The sequence below is a fragment of the Pseudophryne corroboree genome, chromosome 7 (genome assembly GCF_028390025.1).
Source record: "Pseudophryne corroboree isolate aPseCor3 chromosome 7, aPseCor3.hap2, whole genome shotgun sequence".
NCBI classification, from domain to species: domain Eukaryota; kingdom Metazoa; phylum Chordata; class Amphibia; order Anura; family Myobatrachidae; genus Pseudophryne; species Pseudophryne corroboree.
Genome location: NC_086450.1, coordinates 427,989,279 through 428,009,385, shown reverse-complemented (window position 1 = coordinate 428,009,385; position 20,107 = coordinate 427,989,279). Strand labels below are relative to the sequence as shown.

Genomic DNA, 20,107 nt, shown 5'->3' with positions numbered 1-20,107 from the left:
GGCTTACAGCGCACACAGACAGCGCTTGTTAAACCTCTTTATTATCAATTATTCTGTCAGTATAGCTCTGGTGAACAAGTATTAAATAGGTATGCTTGATTAACATTGGGCCTCTGTAGATAATATTAATTAGGATGGGAACTTAAATATAGCATTTTTTAATAGAGATTAAAATAAAATAATAAACAGTTATTTAATCTTATCAATTACACAATCAATTTAGTGGGATGAGGAAATGTTGGAATTAGCTAAGGTGCTTAAATAGGGAGATTTTTTGAACTCTGCTCTCAATTATCACAATTACACAATCAATTTAGTGGGATGAGGAAGTGATGTAATTAGCTAGGGTGCTTAAATAGGGAGGTTTTTGAACTCTGCTCTCATTCCACTTTTGGATCTCTGTGTATGAGGACACACAAGGAGAGCTGCTGGTAAGCTATAATGGCTATTTCTTTAAAATCTTGTTACAAGACGTTCTATCCAGAATATTGAGTGTTTTTATCACTCTTTATTAGGGAAATAAAAGAAGCTTAATATTATTTATCCCATTGCCGGATCCTCATATATATTTTTTGGACATATGAAAGTATTATAGGTAAGTTCTATTACAATATCCAACTAATCATTTATTGTTTTAAACTAAAAACTGGGATGTTTATATTATTTTTATGTTTTTTTTTTTTTTTTATTAGGTAAATTAAATAAAAATTTGGACAAATTAATTACAAGCCTTTGGAAGATTAATATTAACCATCAGTGAGTATCTTTATCCGATTTGGGAGGAAATAAATAATTCTACTTATATATGTACAACATTATATATATATATATATATATATATATATATCTTATTGTAGGATGGTCGCAAATAGGAAGATTCATTAAATACTACAAAACTATGGAAGTTAATTATACATAATAATTATTAGTAAGTATTATGGTTCAAATTATTAAAAGAAAATAATAATATTTCTATTGTAATTATTATAATTTCAGTTTTTTCTATTTTCAAATAGGTAAAATATGGATTATAATTTTGTGAAAATACAGCTGTTTCAAACTAATTGCCTTTTCATAAGTAAGTAATACCATATTTATTTACTGTGGAGTCATTCATCAAAACAGCCATCAGTAAATTAATTGTTATGAATTAATTTTAAATTTTTATTAATGTTGGTATCTAGATGGATAATTGCTTTAATAAATTAAGTCCGTACAATGCCAGCTAATTTTGACATTGATATTGTGAATTTATTTATTTATTTTTTTGTCAATTTTGTATTTGATAACCAGTTAAACAATTGTCTTGATAGACCAATAAATCAAATCATTACAATGTTAGCTAAATTGGACATAGATATATTTTTTGTGCATAGTCTTCCTCATGTATTTATATATATATATATTTTTTTATTTTTTTATTTTAGTATTCCTCTTTGTTTCATATTTTTATTTATACTTGTTTTTTACTTTTTACTTACTTTTGATCACACCCTAAAGAAAACACTCCTGAAGAAGTCGACATACGACGAAACGCGTTGAGTGTAAAAATCTTTTATTGTTTGGAAAAGTTGTTATTCAATTTTTTGGCTGTAATGAACAATAACACATTGTAAAAGTGTACATCATTTTTTATCAGTATTGAAATTTTATTATTTTAGCAATAAAAAGCAATAGATGTTTTAAAGTTTAAAGGGTGTTTGTGTGATGTCATCCTCTTTTTGTCAGAAACCAATATAACCATATTAAATTGTATTATACATAAATATATTTATTTCAGTCATTAAGTGCGCTCCACAGAGATATACTATTTCTTGATTTCTATTTTTGGTCTTGTTCGACAGGGGACCATCTCTGTGTAGAAGCTTGCCCCTTAATAAAATTATTGAGTACAATCAAAGGTATAGGTCCAATTTTAGAGCGCAAAAAGGATCTCTTATTCTAATATATATATATATATATATATATATATATATATATATACATATATACATATATACACACACACACACACACACACACACACACACACACACACAGGTTGAGTATCCCATATCCAAATATTCCGAAATACGGAATCGTTTGGGTGAGACTGAGTTAGTGATACCTTTGTTTTCTGATGGCTCAATGTACACAAACTTTGTTTAATACACAAAGTTATTAAAAATATTGTATTAAATGACCTTCAGGCTGTGTGTAAGGTATATATGAAACATAAATGAATTGTGTGAATGTACACACACTTTGTTTAATGCACAAAGTTATTAAAAATATTTGATATCTCATTATGGTATGCAATTATTCCAAACTACAGAAAAATTAGATATCCAAAATACTTCTGGTCCCAAGTATCTTGGATAAGGGATACTCAATCTGTGTGTATATATATATATATATATATATATATATATATATATATATTTACGTTTGCACGCCCGGCACTCCTAATACACAATGAAGATATGGCCCGGTGCCTTCTCTGGCAATGATACTTGCTTGAATATCTGTGTGGTGAGCGGCATTCACGGGACTTTCTCATAAATAACAGGACATCACCCCGTAGTAATCTTGCAACGTTTCGGTTTATTTACAAAACCGTCTTCAGGCTTACATAAACAATACAAAATAGATCTTACCTATATCACCATGTGCTAATTAGTCCAGGTGTGTTCAGCCACCCCCACTTCCGCTGAAATCACACGGACTGCAAAATCTTATGTCTTAACATTAACCCTTCACCAAAGATTCACAAATCTGTAGTACAATGAAAAAAATTCCATTATGCTAAAATACTGCATTAATTCATTGTCTCTAACACTGATGCATGTCAATAAAATTTATAAATATCAATATTCACACATCACGTATACTATCATAATGTATGTTGTTGTACAATCATTATAGCCAACTTATCCCATTCATTATAGAGTTAATCATATTCAATAAAGAAAACTGGAGAAAGATAAATTTTCATTAAGACCATGGGGTGCTATTGTGTTAAGAGAATAAATCCATTTCGTCTCACAGCGTAACAGTAATTTATTGCGGTCTCCCTGTCTACGACTCTCAGGTATATGATCAATCATTTTGTATCGCAAACTTGATAGATTGTGTCCCTTGGCCTTAAAGTGTTTGGCCACAGGCTGCTCACTTACCCTCCCCTCTATAGCCAACTTGATAGCACTTCTGTGCTGTGCCATCCGCTCTCTAAATGTACAAGATGTTTTCCCTACATAAAGTAATCCACAAGGACACCTTATGTAGTACACTACAAAACGTGAGGTGCATGTTAAGCAATGATTTATTTTAATGGGTTTCCCTGAATGAGGATGATACAATGTGTCTCCTGTTTCCAGGTAGATACATGTAGTGCATCCTAAGCACCTATAATTACCAAATTTCCTTGTAAGGAAATTGGAGGATCTTGATTTGGTAAAATCTGAGATATCTGCATGGACCAGCATATCACGGAGGTTACGTCCTCTGCGGTAACATGGCATAAGGCGTTTGTCTGACAGCTCTTTTAAATCAGGGTCAGATTGTATAACAGGCCAAATTCTTTTGGCTTTTGAAGTTAACCTCTTGCTGGCCGTAGAGTATTTATTCACATATACCATAGATGTGCTGACATCTTTATTAGATCTTTCCGATTGATGCCTGGTTTTAGACACAGCCAAAGCTTTAGTCTTGGCTTGCTGCAATAATTTATTGGGATAACCCCGTTCAAGAAATCTGTGAATCATATGATCCATCTGTGCTAGTTCATCTTGTGGATCACTACAAATGCGATGTATACGAAGTAATTGGGAAAAAGGCAGACCCTTTTTAAGGGGTTCAGGGTGATGACTAGAGGCTGCTAGGTAATTATTGCAATCTGTAGGCTTCCTATACAATGAAGTAACAAAACCTGAATCAGTGATGGATACATTGACATCCAGAAAATGAATTTTATATTCCTGTATGTCATAAGTGAATTTAATATTGGGGTCCCTGGTATTGATCTCCGTCATCATTTGTACAAATGCTTCACGTGTACCAGTCCACAATGAGAATACGTCATCTATATAACGAAGGAAAAAAAGTATATTCTTTTTGTAATTTTCTTTATCAAAAAATAATTGCTGTTCTAAATCAAACATGAATGCATTGGCATATGCAGGGGCCACTGGGGACCCCATCGCACAGCCAAGCAACTGTAAATAATAATCCTTGTTGAAAAGAAAATTGTGCGTAAGTACTAATGACAGTAGATTAATGAAGACATTTACGTCCGGACCCTTGTACAGGTTTGGATTGTCATTAATTAATTTTTTAACTGCAGGGATTCCTCTCATGTGGGATGTTGGTGTACAAGCTGACAATGTCAGCTGTGCACAACCAACACCTATCTGCAGGTAAAGTTACCATATTTAATTTCTCCAAAAACACAAAACTATCTTTCAAATAAGTATTTTGATTCTGAATAATTGGCTGTAAGAAATGATCTAAAAACTTTGACACTTGATAAAACAATGAATCGCGAGCAGCGATTATAGGGCGCCCAGGAGGTTTAGAAGAATTTTTATGTAGTTTTGGTATCATGTAAAAAACCGGAACCACTGGTGATCTGATACTTAATGCCTCTACCGTATATTGACTAATCAGACCATTATTGTGCGCTTCCTGCAATACCCGATTTAATTCACGTGTGAATGTCTCAGTAGGATCACAACTCAGTTTTGTATATACGCTGGTGTCTGACAACTGCTTGTCAGCCTCAGCAATGTAATCCTCTAAATCCTGTATCACGATCCCACCCCCCTTGTCGGCAGGGCGGATCGTGATATCTTGCCGAGCTGATAAACTTTTCAATGCACAACGTTCAACATATGACAAATTATCACATACCTTAACAGGATTAACAGCCAGATAATCAATCTCATTATGAATAGCCCTGATTAGTCAATATACGGTAGAGGCATTAAGTATCAGATCACCAGTGGTTCCGGTTTTTTACATGATACCAAAACTACATAAAAATTCTTCTAAACCTCCTGGGCGCCCTATAATCGCTGCTCGCGATTCATTGTTTTATCAAGTGTCAAAGTTTTTAGATCATTTCTTACAGCCAATTATTCAGAATCAAAATACTTATTTGAAAGATAGTTTTGTGTTTTTGGAGAAATTAAATATGGTAACTTTACCTGCAGATAGGTGTTGGTTGTGCACAGCTGACATTGTCAGCTTGTACACCAACATCCCACATGAGAGAGGAATCCCTGCAGTTAAAAAAATAATTAATGACAATCCAAACCTGTACAAGGGTCCGGACGTAAATGTCTTCATTAATCTACTGTCATTAGTACTTACGCACAATTATTTTCTTTTCAACAAGGATTATTATTTACAGTTGCTTGGCTGTGCGACGGGGTCCCCAGTGGCCCCTGCATATGCCAATGCATTCATGTTTGATTTAGAACAGCAATTATTTTTTGATAAAGAAAATTACAAAAAGAATATACTTTTTTTCCTTCGTTATATAGATGACGTATTCTTATTGTGGACTGGTACACGTGAAGCATTTGTATAAATGATGACGGAGATCAATACCAGGGACCCCAATATTAAATTCACTTATGACATACAGGAATATAAAATTCATTTTCTGGATGTCAATGTATCCATCACTGATTCAGGTTTTGTTACTTCATTGTATAGGAAGCCTACAGATTGCAATAATTACCTAGCAGCCTCTAGTCATCACCCTGAACCCCTTAAAAAGGGTCTGCCTTTTTCCCAATTACTTCGTATACATCGCATTTGTAGTGATCCAAAAGATGAACTAGCACAGATGGATCATATGATTCACAGATTTCTTGAACGGGGTTATCCCAATAAATTATTGCAGCAAGCCAAGACTAAAGCTTTGGCTGTGTCTAAAACCAGGCATCAATCGGAAAGATCTAATAAAGATGTCAGCACATCTATGGTATATGTGAATAAATACTCTACGGCCAGCAAGAGGTTAACTTCAAAAGCCAAAAGAATTTGGCCTGTTATACAATCTGACCCTGATTTAAAAGAGCTGTCAGACAAACGCCTTATGCCATGTTACCGCAGAGGACGTAACCTCCGTGATATGCTGGTCCATGCAGATATCTCAGATTTTACCAAATCAAGATCCTCCAATTTCCTTACAAGGAAATTTGGTAATTATAGGTGCTTAGGATGCACTACATGTATCTACCTGGAAACAGGAGACACATTGTATCATCCTCATTCAGGGAAACCCATTAAAATAAATCATTGCTTAACATGCACCTCACGTTTTGTAGTGTACTACATAAGGTGTCCTTGTGGATTACTTTATGTAGGGAAAACATCTTGTACATTTAGAGAGCGGATGGCACAGCACAGAAGTGCTATCAAGTTGGCTATAGAGGGGAGGGTAAGTGAGCAGCCCGTGGCCAAACACTTTAAGGCCAAGGGACACAATCTATCAAGTTTGCGATACAAAATGATTGATCATATACCTGAGAGTCGTAGACAGGGAGACCGCAATAAATTACTGTTACGCTGTGAGACGAAATGGATTTATTCTCTTAACACAATAGCACCCCATGGTCTTAATGAAAATTTATCTTTCTCCAGTTTTCTTTATTGAATATGATTAACTCTATAGTGAATGTGATAAGTTGGCTATAATGATTGTACAACAACATACATTATGATAGTATACGTGATGTGTGAATATTGATATTTATAAATTTTATTGACATGCATCAGTGTTAGAGACAACGAATTAATGCAGTATTTTAGCATAATGGAATTTTTTTCATTGTACTACAGATTTGTGAATCTTTGGTGAAGGGTTAATGTTAAGACACAAGATTTTGCAGTCCGTGTGATGTCAGCAGAAGTGGGGGTGGCTGAACACACCTGGACTAATTAGCACATGGTGATATAGGTGTATATAGGTAAGATCTATTTTTGTATTGTTTATGTAAGCCTGAAGACGGTTTTGTAAATAAACCGAAACGTTGCAAGATTACTACGGGGTGATGTCCTGTTATTTATGAGAAAGTCCCGTGAGTGCCGCTCACCACACAGATAGATATATATATATATATATATATATATATATATAAATAGGATTTTAATTACCTACCGGTAAATCCTTTTCTCTCGTAGTCCATAGAGGATGCTGGGGGTCCATATTAGTACCATGGGGTATAGATGGGTCCACCAGGAGCCATTGGCACTCTAAGAGTTTAATATAGTGGGCTGGCTCCTCCCTCTATGCCCCTCCTACCAGACTCAGTCTAGAAACTGTGCCCGAGGAGACGACATACTTCGAGAGAAGAATTACACAGATAGTGGCAAGATTCATACCAGCTCACACAACAAGAAAATCCGGCCAACATGCCGGAACAACTCAGCAACAGCTGAAACAGTAAATAACGCAGAACTTACCTAGGAACCAGGCAGTACTGAACTATAAAACCAATGCAGGAAAACGCAGCACTGGGCGGGCGCCCAGCATCCTCTATGGACTACAAGAAAAGGATTTACCGGTAGGTAATTAAAATCCTATTTTCTCTTACGTCCTGGAGGATGCTGGGGTCCATATTAGTACCATGGGGATGTACCAAAGATCCCAGTACGGAAGGGAGAGCGCGGAGGCTCCTGCAAAACTGCTTGACCAAACTTGAGGTCATCAGAAGCCAAAGTATCGAAATTGTAAAACTTGGCAAACGTGTTCGACCCAGACCAAGTAGCTGCTCGGCAGAGTTGCACAGCCGAGACACCTCGGGCAGCTGCCCAGGAAGAGCCCACTTTACGAGTAGAGTGGGCCTTCACAGATCTTGGACACGGCAATCCTGCCGTGGAATAAGCATGCTGGATAGTGAACCTGATCCAGCGTGAAATCGACTGCTTAGAAGCAGGACACCCAATTTTCTTGGGATCATAGAGGACAAACAGAGAGTCACTTTTCCTATGACGAGCCGTCCTCTTCACATAAATCTTCAAAGTCCTCATTACATCTAAGGCCTTTGAAGCAATTGAGGAGTCAGTAGCCACTGGCACCACAATAGGTTGGTTGATATGGAAAGCCGATACAACCTTAGGCAGGAACTGTGGACGAGTCCTAAGTTCCACCCTGTCTTCATGGAAGATCAGATAGGGGCTTTTACAAGATAAAGCCCCCAATTCTGAAACGCGTCATGAGGAAGCCAAGGCCAACAAAGTTACCGCCATCCACATGAGAAACTTGAGATCAGCCTCCTGCAGAGGCTCGAACCAAGCAGACTGCAGGAACTGCAATACCACATCAAGATCCCAGGGTGCCGTTGGTGCCACAAAGGGAGGCTGGATGTGCAAAACCCCTTTCAAAAAGGTCTGAACCTCAGGGAGGACAGCCAATGGTTTTTGGAAGAAGATGGACAAAGCAGAGATCTGGACCTTGATGGAGCCCAATCTCAGTCCCATATCCACCCCTGCTTGCAGGAAAAGGAGAAAACGTCCAAGTTGAAACTCAACCGCAGGAAACTTCTTGGATTCACACCAAGAAACATATTTTTTCCAAATGCGATGGTAATGTTTAGACGTTACCCCCTTCCTAGCCTGTATCAGGGTAGGAATGACCTCACTCGGGATACCCTTCCGAGCTAAGATCTGGCATTCAACCGCCATGCCATCAAACGTAGCCGTGGTAAGTCTTGATAAGCGAACGGCCCCTGCAGTAGCAGATCCTCCCGAAGAGGTAGTGGCCTTGGATCTTCTAGCAGAAGATCCAGCAGATCCGCGTACCAAGCCCTCTGTGGCCAGTCCAGAGCAATGAGGATTGCCAGAACCTTTGTTCTTCTCACAGTTGAAGAACGTTTGGTATCAGAGGAAGTGGAGGGAACACATACACTGACGTGAACACCCACGATGTTACCAGTGCGTCCACCGCCACCGCCTGTGGGTCTCTCAACCTGGAACAGTACCTCCGCAGCTTCTTGTTGAGGTGGGAGGCCATCATGTCTATGTGAGGAACCCCCCACCAACCGGTTACCTCCTCGAACACCTCCGGATGGAGGCCCCACTCTCCTGGATGGAGATCGTGTCTGCTGAGGAAGTCAGCTTCCCAGTTGTCTACACCCGGAATGAAGATTGCCGACATCGCCGCCGCATGCCTTTCTGCCCAGAGAAGGATTTTTGACACCTCTGACATGGCAGCTCTGCTCTTCTTCCGTCTTGTCGGTTTATGTAGGCCACTGTGGTCACGTTGTCCGACTGCACCTGAACAGCCCGATCCTGTAGAAGGTGTGCTGCTTGCAGAAGGCCATTGTACATGGCTCTTAGCTCCAGAATGTTTATCGGGAGAAGGGATTCTTGATCCGACCACCGTCCTTGGAAGGTTTCCCCCTGAGCGACTGCTCCCCAACCTCTTAGACTTGCATCCGTGGTTAGAAGGATCCAGTCCTGAACTCCGAACCATCGGCCTTCCAGAAGGTGAGGCAGTTGTATCCAACAGAGGAGTGAAATCCTGGCTTTCGGAGACAGACGGATCCTCTGGTGCATGTGTAGGTGAGATCCCGACCACTGGTCCAAGAGATCCAGCTGAAAGGATCGAGCATGAAACCTTCCGTACTGTAGAGCCTCGTAGGAGGCAACCATCTTCCCCAGAAGGCGGATGCACTGATGAACCGAGACCCGGGTAGGCTTTAAGACATCCCGGACCATTGATTGGATCATCAATGCTTTCTCCACCGGCAGAAGCACCCTCTGCACTTCCGTGTCTAGGATCATTCCCAGGAAAGACAGCCTCCTTGTTGGCTCCAGATGAGACTTCGGAAGGTTCAGGATCCAACCGTGCTCCTTGAGCAGATGTGTCGTGAGAGCAATGGATCGCAACAACTTCTCCCTGGACGACGCCTTGATCAGGAGATCGTCCAGATACGGAATTATGTTCACCCCTTGCTTGCGCTGGAGAACCATCATCTCCGCCATCACCTTGGTGAAGACCCTCGTCTTCACCAAGGCCAAACGTCAGCGCCTGAAACTGATAGTGAGATGTAGAGACCAGATGGGAACGTGGAGGTATGCATCCTTGATGTCCAGGGACACCGGGAACTCCCCCTCCATCAGACCTGAGATGACAGCTCTCAGAGACTCCATTTTGAATTTGAACTCCCTGAGGTAGGGGTTCAAAGATTTTAAGTTCAGAATTGGCCGTACCAAACCATCCGGCTTCGGTACCACGAAAAGGTTCAAATAGTAACCTTTGTTCCACTGATGAGGTGGAACTGGAACAATGACCCTGGACACCACCAACTTTTGGATAGCTTCCAGAAGAATTGTTCTGTCTGCCAGCAGAGCTGGTAAGCCTGACTTGAAGAAACAGTGAGGTGGGAGATCTTGAAACTCCAGCCTGTACCCTCTGGACACTATATCCAGTACCCAGGGGTCCAGGCCCGACGACACCCAGACGTGGCTGAAATGGCGGAGTCTTGCCCCCACCTGACCTTCCTCCAGGCCCAGCTGTGCACCGTCATGCAGAAGACTTAGGGGTATCAGAAGCGGGCTTCTGGTTCTGGGAGCCAGCGGGAGCAGGCTTCTTTCCTTTAGCACGACCACCTCTGAAGAAGGTGTTCGAAGGCTTGTTCTTTCTAGGCCTCACGGGCCAAAAGGACTGTGAACGTGGCTGGTGTAAAAGGCTTCTTCACAGCCGGTGCAGCTGAGGGGAGAAAAGGAGACTTACCCGCTGTAGCCGTGGCAATCCATGCATCTAGCGCCTCCCCAAAGAGAGCCTGACCTGTATAAGGAAGACCCTCCACACTTTTTCTGGATTCCGCGTCCGCAGACCATTGGCGCAGCCAGAGACCCCTGCAAGCCGAGACGGACATGGAGGAGATCCCCGCAGCCATGGAACCCAGGTCCTTCATGGAATCTACCAGGAATCCTGCAGAATCCTGAATATGGCGTAAAAATAAATCAACGTCACCTTTATCCATCGTAGTCGATTCCTCCTGCAGAGTGATTGACCACCTGGCAATAGCTTTTGCAATCCAAGCACAGGCTATAGTAGGCTGCAGTATAGCCCCTGAAGCCGTGTAAATGGATTTTAGTGTAGCATCCACCTTGTGATCTGCCGGGTCTTTTAACGCGGTAGATCCAGGGACTGGTAATACCACCTGTTTGGACAGCCTGGAGACAGAGGCGTCAACTATCGGCGGAGACTCCCACTTTTTCCTATCTTCTTCTGGGAACGGAAAATCAACTAAGACCCTCTTAGGGATCTGGAATTTCTTTTCCGGATTTTCCCAGGTTTTTTCAAAGATAGCATTCAATTCTTTGGATGCCGGGAAGGTGAGGGGGAGCTTCTTACTGTCTGTGAAAAAGGCATCCTCCACCTGCTCAGGAGCTGTGTCAGTGATGTGTAACACATCCCTTACAGCTTCAATCATCAACTGCACCCCCTTAGCAAGTGATGCCGTCCCCCTCGACACATCCCCGTTACCGTCTGCAGCGTCAGAATCGGTGTCCGTATTATCCTGCATAAGCTTTGCAAGTGCACGTTTGTGAGAATGTACCGCAGGGGACCCCGAGGAAGCAGTATCCGACCATACGACCATAGAGGATTGTAAGACCTGAGTGGCATGCTCAGTCCTAGCAACCCTATCAGAAATCTGAGAAATAGTCCCCCTCAGACAGACTAACCATTCTGGCTCTCTAGCTGGGATCTGCGCTACAACAGTGCAATCCTGATTACATGATATGGAGTCTTCCTGGGAAGATAAATCCTCTGCAGCATATGAAACAGTGTCCCTAGACATGTTGTCACACACACACCAAACACCCCACAAACACACAGGGTATTGGGTAGACAGAGTTTCTCCCCAAGAATGGCAGAGAGACACAGAGATTGGAGCCAACCCACACACATCGCTATTAGAGGTATAGGGAGACCCTAACCAGCGCTGACTGAGTTCCTTAATAGGAGACACAGCCTTTATACAGCCTCCCCTCCCTTCTACAACCCCCTGGTACCGTACAGATAGCTGGAGTTGCTCTGGCGGGACCTGGACATCCACTGGCAGTGATTGCAGGCAGGAAAAATGCCGCTGAATGCTGCTGGGTCTGCTCTGAGGAGAAGCTCCGCCCCTTCAATGGCACTGTCTTCCCGCTCTTGAAGATTATACTGGCCTGAGGAATTTTGTGCTGGCTGAGATCCGCAGACCCCAACGGGCTTGATGTGGTCAGTGAAGGGTTTTGTGCTGGCTCAGGGCGCCCCTCACAGCGTACTGCTGAGCCTTCCCGGAGCGCAGTTAAAACCGCGCTCCCACCCTTAAGCCGCCCTTTTCACACTGACCCCCCGCTTGTAAGGGGGGACAGTGACTAACTCGCCAAACTTCAGCTCTGTGAGTGGGTGGCGGCTGGCTGCCGGGGTGAGAGTTCCCCTGTGGCGGGGTGCGATCTGTCCCCACTGGAGCTCAATGTCCAGTCAACGGAGTCAGTGGCTCAAGACCCTGCAGGGCGGACACTGCTCCCCCCCCTCAGTCCCTCGATGCAAGCAGGCTGTTGCCAGCAGCCTCCTGTAAAAAAACAAACTCTAAATAAAACTTTTCTAAAGAAGCTCTGTAGAGCCCCCTAGCTGTGACCGGCTCCTCCGGGCACATTTTCTAGACTGAGTCTGGTAGGAGGGGCATAGAGGGAGGAGCCAGCCCACACTATTAAACTCTTAAAGTGCCAATGGCTCCTGGTGGACCCGTCTATACCCCATGGTACTAATATGGACCACAGCATCCTCTAGGACGTAAGAGAAATATAAATATATATATATATATATATATATATATATATATACACACACACACACACACACACACCTACACACACACACCTACACACATATAAAACCCCTGTAATAGTCCTGCATTTGCCCCTGTTGATGGCATCTAAGCAGGAACACCTACAGTAGCACCCCAGTACAGATGTGCTCGCATTCATCCTTGCTACTAGTCACTGCAATCGTGGGTCATTTGCCATGACTAGCATGCCCACAAATGTGTACGGGCACTAAGCCAGCTCCTGCAATCCATGGGATTACATGGTGCATACACTCCCACTAATGGGTTGCAAGTGCACTTGAATGGTCGTAATCACAGCAAATGTACACTTATGCCTCGTTCGCGGCAAGGATGAACGCGGGTACATATGTATTTGAGTTACACATATCTTAAGAGCCATCCTTTACAAAACACTGCAGAATTTCTGCATCTGGCTCGAATCAAGTGTAGAAATGCATAAACGTACAGTATGCCCAAACATGATATAAAAATTAGTCCGACAGTGGCCTGACTAAGAGATGTGCGCAAATGTCATCGCAGCTGCACATTTCTATGCATCAACTGTGAGAAAATCTGCAAATGTCAAAGCCGCCAGCATATGTATTGAGATGCAAACTGGAGCTGCCGCTTACATACAAAGACACAACAATTGGATGAACATCGTCAAACTTCTGTGTAACCGGGATGAAGTCAACATCCCGCCGGACGGAATCCCGGCGGTCAAAATACCGACACCAGAATCCTGACCAGCACAATCCCGACATATTCTCCCTCTGTGGGTGTCCACGACACCCATAGAGGGAGAATAAATTAGTGTGCCTAGCGCAGCGAGGCACCGTGCCCGCATCGTGGTGAGCGCAGCAAGCCCGCAAGGGGCTGCGTTCTGCTCGCCACCCCTGTCGGGATTGTGCTGGTTGGGATTCCGGTGTCGATATTTCGACCGCCGGGATCCCGTCCAACGGGATTTCGTACTGATCCCGTGTAACCATGTGGTTGCACCGCATGGCCGCTGAAATGACGACGACGGAGCCATTGTAACTGCGTATGGGATTGCAGTCACAAACTGTGACATGCCCTGAAACGATCGCGACACGCCTGCGTTTGAGCTGCCATTCCTCTGTTACTTCCCACAAATGTTCCCTGCCTGTCACTCGCTTCGTGAATAAATCTTGTCAGTGACCGCCATCGCAAGACCATCACGGCTCCTGCGCAGCGTGACTCAGACACTCGCACTCTGCGTCCATCTCTGAATCAGGCCCAGTATTGGTGTGGTGGTAAATGTGATCACCAAAGTACCCTAATTATACAAACATAACACAATAAAGTATCATATAGATGGGAGAATATTGTCTTGGCAGAGTCATTAATGAATGTGAAAGTATATAATATAGATACAGAATAAAATCTAATTAAATGCAATCACCTCCACATCCATTATTACACATTTTATATACCCAGTGAAAATCACTATTTCACCAATAGTTTAAACTTAATAATAGTGATTCAAATAGATGGCTATGGCTTGACATAATATCATTTAATCACAATGCTAATTGAATTTGGTTGCATTTGCATCTCAAAGGAGATAGTTAAACTTACACATGGGAAACCTGCTAGATACACACTATATGATATATCGGACGATGTTGCAATCCGTGATGGGTCACAACAATCATTTGCAGATGTATGAAGCCTGGAGAAGGCATAAAGATGTGATAAAGCGGTGATAAGTGCAAGGTGATAACGCACCAGCCAATCAGCTCATATCTGTCAATTTACATATTAGAGCTGATTGGCTGTGCATTATCACCTTGCACTTATCACCGCTTTATCACTTCTTTATACCTTCTTCAGGCTTAATACATCTGCCCAATACATCACAGCACCATACACAATAAATAATCCGCTGTGTGACGGCGTATTGTATCATTGCATGCTACACATCTATGCATATTTAATCATGTCACGGTTGGATGTGATTTGATATGCTAAAAGCAGACATATACCTGGAAAGCTGCGTAAAAATAAGTCTTTCAATTCTATATAAATGATACAATTTTTATATTTTTCTTATCCAGAGACTAACATAAAATGTGACATGTCTAGCGACCTCCAGGTTTTCATTACCTCATTCTTCGGGAGATTTTCAGCTCTGCTAAGTCCTGGGGACTTGGTGTCTCTGATTCCTTCCAGTCAGCTATCTGTGGTGAGTGTGGTAACAGGTATATTGCTGCCGGCTAGAAGTATAATGGAGATCAAGACTGGGCTACATGCAAGTAGAAGATGCCACCACTTATGGGAATGGGGGGGGGGGAGATTTCAGTTCTCAAATACAGTACATAGAAGCATACTGTAACATGAAAGACCCACAGTGTTGTTATGCTGCCGCCATGCAAGTGACTATTCCATATTTATGTGGAATTCAAAGGGGAGTCACAACAATGTGGACTCTATTTATTTACCCTCCCTACCCCCTAAAATAGGAGTAAGCTTTTCCTTGGGATAGTGACGGAGACATACAATAGCCCTACTTTTTATAAAATTATTTACCATCCACACCAATGTGTTTATGGTTTTATACAGTCAACATAATTATCTACATTTAATGGTGCCATTTTGGTAATGTATGTTATTGATTTCATAGTATAATAATCAGTATTTTTACCAGATGACTTCTGTGGTACACTCAGGTATTTCCTAATTATTCATAGTTGGAAAGTAAAACAGATTCTCTTTATATTCAAAAGGGTTTCTTATTCTCTAAGCGAAATGTTGTGATGGGATGCGGTTATGTGACCGCCGGTCACTATACCAACGCCGGAATCCTGCCTGGTGAAAAGCCCGACAGTTGGCATGCCAACTGACAGGGACTATTCCCACTCGTGGGTGTCCACGAGAAAAGAACCTATGGCGAGCGCCCCTATGTGTTCTCCAAATCACAATTTCTTTACTAAATATTCTGCCCTTTCTGAACTGCATTTCCTGTTCCTCCTTTTTCTGTTATTTTTTCTTCAGTCCTTTCTTTTCTCTCTTCTCTGTTACTTCCTTTATCTTATGTGTATTTGCTAATATCAAGTCTTTACTTACAGAAGCTGAACTCGTTGACACCGCAGGAGCTGGTCATCTATTTACAGCCTGACAGTAATGTGAATAGCACTTTGTGGGCAATAATACTCTCCCACTACACCAATATCAACAACTTGGGTCAAGTAATGGATCTCCTCATTGAGAAGAAGGTAAATGTATTCCACAATCTACTTTCAGAAAAAAGTGCTTCCATAATGCTAGGGCAAGTGGAATTGTGTCTCGTGGGGTGAAAGGATGACTTGAGACATTCTTCCCATTTTGTATAGCCCTCAGGCCAAGGTCACAGATGTTGGCTTCCAGAGGGTACTATGTAATGGCTCCACAGAGAAGAACACTTGGTCCTCTGGTTTGGACTGTATAAGCCCAAGGAAAGGTCTACTGGGAAGGTGGCAGTGTTTAATCCTGACCATTTACCAGGGTCATAATATTATTAATTTGAAGGTAAACTGGATCCTGTGATCTGACCACTTGACTATAGTCTTTTAAATAAACATTCAAAACTGCAAAAAAAACTTGGTAAAGTCATCATACTACGGGGAAGATGTATCAAACTTCAGAGAGAAAGAAGTTCATTGGTCGCTATGGGCTACTTCTACACTTTATTTTCTTTAAGATTTGATAAATCTCCCTCCAAATAAAACTATATTGTGTCTTGAAGACCATGATGACAAACACAAGGTGCTCACACCTGAAGAATTGTCTTAAGAAGGAAGGTGGCTTCACAAATATCCTTAAATTGACATTAAACCTAAACATTGATCTATATTGGTAAGTGTTCTTACCAATTTGATGATAGCATCCCTTTAGTGGAACCTCCCTGTAGTCGGTATCTAGGGATAGTTAAAGATAGGTTTTCTTTGCTGGAGCTAATAATGCATAACAAGGGTTGATACAGGACCATACAAAAAAAATATCAATGGCAGAATGAAAAATTACTCTCAGCTGAAATCCAGTCCATCAGATATCCACAGAAGTTACTATTCCATCTGTGGATCTCAGATTTGCGCTAAAGGGGTACATTTACTAAGATGGGAGTTCTATTTAAGATGGGATGTTGCCCATAGCAACCAATCAGTTTTCAGGTATTATCTTCTAGAACAGGGCTGGCCAAACCGGTCCTCGAGATCTACCAACAGTTCATGTTTTCCAGTCCTCCTGGAGATCTGTAGAATTGTCAGTTAGGAATGAATGCAGCACATCTTAATTAGTAATGACTACACCTGTGCACCAGCTAGGTGTTCTGGAAAATGTGAACTGTTGGTAGATCTTGAGGACTGGTTTGGCCAGCTCTGTTCTAGAAGGTGCTAGAAAAATGAGAAGTACAATCTGATTGGTTGCTATGGGCAACATCCCATTTTAAATAGAACTCCCATCTTAGTAAATTTACATCTAAGTATCCCGGATTGTGTGGAGAGGGTACTACAGCAGATATTGGAGATATCTGTTTCAACCCTTCTGTTTTTGATCACAAAAGCAGCCCCCATAGCTTTCTACAGTTACTGCAAACTGTCTAATTTACCAATCTCCAAAAATTTAGCTGTGCCCCGATAGCTAACGCCATCACAAAATGTCATAAGCAATTGTAATCAATAAGCAAATAAGTACAATTTTGTACAGAAAGGAGTCTGAAGGATCTGCACCTGTGCATTTTTCAACAAACCCAGAAGTAAAGTGATAGAGCTTGCAATCACTTAAACCTTTTTCTCTTCAAAGGGATGGGAATGAAGCGCATGTCCTTGAAAAAAAATATTGATATATTGCCTTAGTAAATCATTTCTTATTGCTGTAATTTCCAGTAATAAGAAATTATATTTACTGGGGTAAAATGCAGGGCATGATAAATATGCCCTAATATAATTCAAGGATGGTATTAGAAACATAAAAAAGTGAAATATCAAACTTACTGTATCAACTCCAAACTAAATGTTGTGATCACGCAATCTGTTGTTTCACATTTAGGGGCAGATTTAACAATGAGTGATATTCTTGTTATCACTCGTTACTAATCCAACCAATCAGCTCCTGATAACTGCCATGTGTTTGTAAAAGTGACAGGAGCACCATTTATGATTAGTACATACAGTACCTGCCCACTTTTGTAAATATCAGTTGAGGGAGAAGTGAATGTAACACCTACTGTATAAGCACAGACATGTACTGCTACATCTGAGAGGCGTGCCGAAATAATTACTTACATCCAAATGTAAATGAGCCCCAAAGCCGTTAGTAAGATCTACTTGTTGATGAAAAGACACTGATATGTTTCAGGGCTTGTTCGTGTTATGTGCTTTACAAGAGGTTCCATATAAGTGTCCATGAGAAACCTTATTTAAAAATGTATGTAGCTATAGGGATCAATGGGGCAGATGTATTAACCTGGAGAAGGCATAAGGAAGTGATAAACTAGTGATAAGTGCAAGGTGATAAACGCACCAGCCAATCAGCTCCAATATGTAAATTAACAGTTAGGAGCTGATTGGCTGGTGCGTTTATCACCTTGCACTTATCACTAGTTTATCACTTCCTTATGCTGTCTCCAGGCTTAATACATCTGCCCCACTGTACCTTATAACCAATGCAGGGAAATGGCACTGATGGTCCTATTTGAATGCATACTGTATATCTCTGATTTCTTTTTTTTACCCAAGAATATAACAGCTGCATAATGGGGGTAAGATGCAGTCAGAGAGATTGCTAGACTCCTCAGGAAATCAGGGAGATTGCTGTTATTTCAGGGAGTTTCCCTGACAATCATGGAGAGTTGGCAAGTATGGGTTAGTAACAAGTGATAACAAGAATATCACTCATTGTTAAATTGCCTCTTAATATTAAACTTAGAATTAGATTTGTATTCTCACGGAACGCTATCTTCTGTGCAGGTGGATATGTCTGCTACCGTCTTCAGTGCTGTGTGGCCAACCTTTGTATCCAATTCCGGGTCACTCAACAAATCTGAAATGGATTATTGGTTTAATGAGAGATTAAGTAACTCTATAAAGTTCATAACACTGGAGCAGCTGAATGTCACAGGGGTCATCGATGCAAGCTGCCTCTTCTATGAAAACCTGTAAGAATTATTCAGTACTTTATGTGATTACATTAAATAAGTATGCAGATTCTTCATAATCCATAGCTGCCAGCAGTTAAATACTTTACTACTGGGAAGATGTATGTATATATATATATATATATATATATATATAAATATCCAGAGTCCACGGCACTCCCCAATCCCAAAGGTATGTTGTAGAGAAATACTAATGCCGGTGCCCTCCCAATGGAATACAGCGTGCTGTGTCCAGTAGTATATGGTGCAGAGACGGGCGGCACTCTCGGCGTAAGGAATAAAGACAGACAGACAGGTCTGATATGTCAACGTTTCAATGTCAAAAGCGGCATTTTCGTCAGGATAAAATTACAAAAAGGTACTACTCACCCATTTATCTCCGTCTGGTGGTCCGTGGCGCCAGCGGCTGTCGCATCACGCTCCGTTCAACAATGACGTCATCACGAGGTGCCGGCTTCGGCGTCAGGGAACACCTGGACCGGAGCACAATCAAAAAAACTAAACTGTGCAAACAAAAAAACAATAATAAGACAGTGTGATTTACACGGCACATTCAGGGCAATGCTTGTAACAATTTCATTCTTCAAAGGCAGTATTAATAGTAACTATCTACATAGTAACAAGAAAGAGCTACACTGTAAACTTTCACAGTAGCTAATGAAAAAAGCCCATAAGTGTGCGTGGAGAACTGGCTAAGAGCCCCTCTGTGTCAATAGTTAGAAAACATGGAAAAAATGGAAAAAACGATGCAAGTTAATTGAGGCTATTGATGAAATTTCATATAATTAGTGTATCCCTGAATGGATAATAAGTAATAGTGGGCTAAATAAAGGCCGATAGGCCCAGCTGTTCATTTAACCGTCGAGGGGACAATGTATCTAGTACAAATATCCACTTAGCCTCAGCTTTAAGTAGTAATTGAGCACGATCACCCCCTCGTTTAAGCGGGGGGATGTGATCAATTATACGATGTCTCAAGGCAGCTACTGAGTGTTTGGCATGCAAAAAATGTCGGGCAACAGGTTGATCACTTCTGTCTGAGTTCACTGCTGCTCTAATGGAGGCCTCCATTAGAGCAGCAGTTAACTCAGACAGAAGTGATCAACCTGTTGCCCGACATTTTTTGCATGCCAAACAC

General features: G+C 41.5%; 1 protein-coding gene across 3 annotated transcripts in view; it reads left to right on the top strand.

Moving 5' to 3' along the window:
• Positions 1–302: 302 nt before the first annotated feature.
• LOC134945517 (mesothelin-like) overlaps positions 303–20,107 on the top strand; it is a 79,057-nt gene continuing 59,252 nt past the window's right edge. Inside the window, exons 1-8 of one of the 3 annotated variants that reach the window (XM_063934857.1) lie at positions 303–431; positions 516–595; positions 693–756; positions 858–928; positions 1,017–1,078; positions 14,894–15,021; positions 15,905–16,051; positions 18,782–18,969. In XM_063934857.1, coding sequence (XP_063790927.1) covers positions 1,024–1,078; positions 14,894–15,021; positions 15,905–16,051; positions 18,782–18,969 — 518 coding nt within the window. In that variant the 5' untranslated portion in view covers positions 303–431; positions 516–595; positions 693–756; positions 858–928; positions 1,017–1,023. The remainder of the gene's footprint in view (positions 432–515; positions 596–692; positions 757–857; positions 929–1,016; positions 1,079–14,893; positions 15,022–15,904; positions 16,052–18,781; positions 18,970–20,107) is intronic. The other 2 variants (XM_063934858.1, XM_063934859.1) reach the window with 2 other exon arrangements.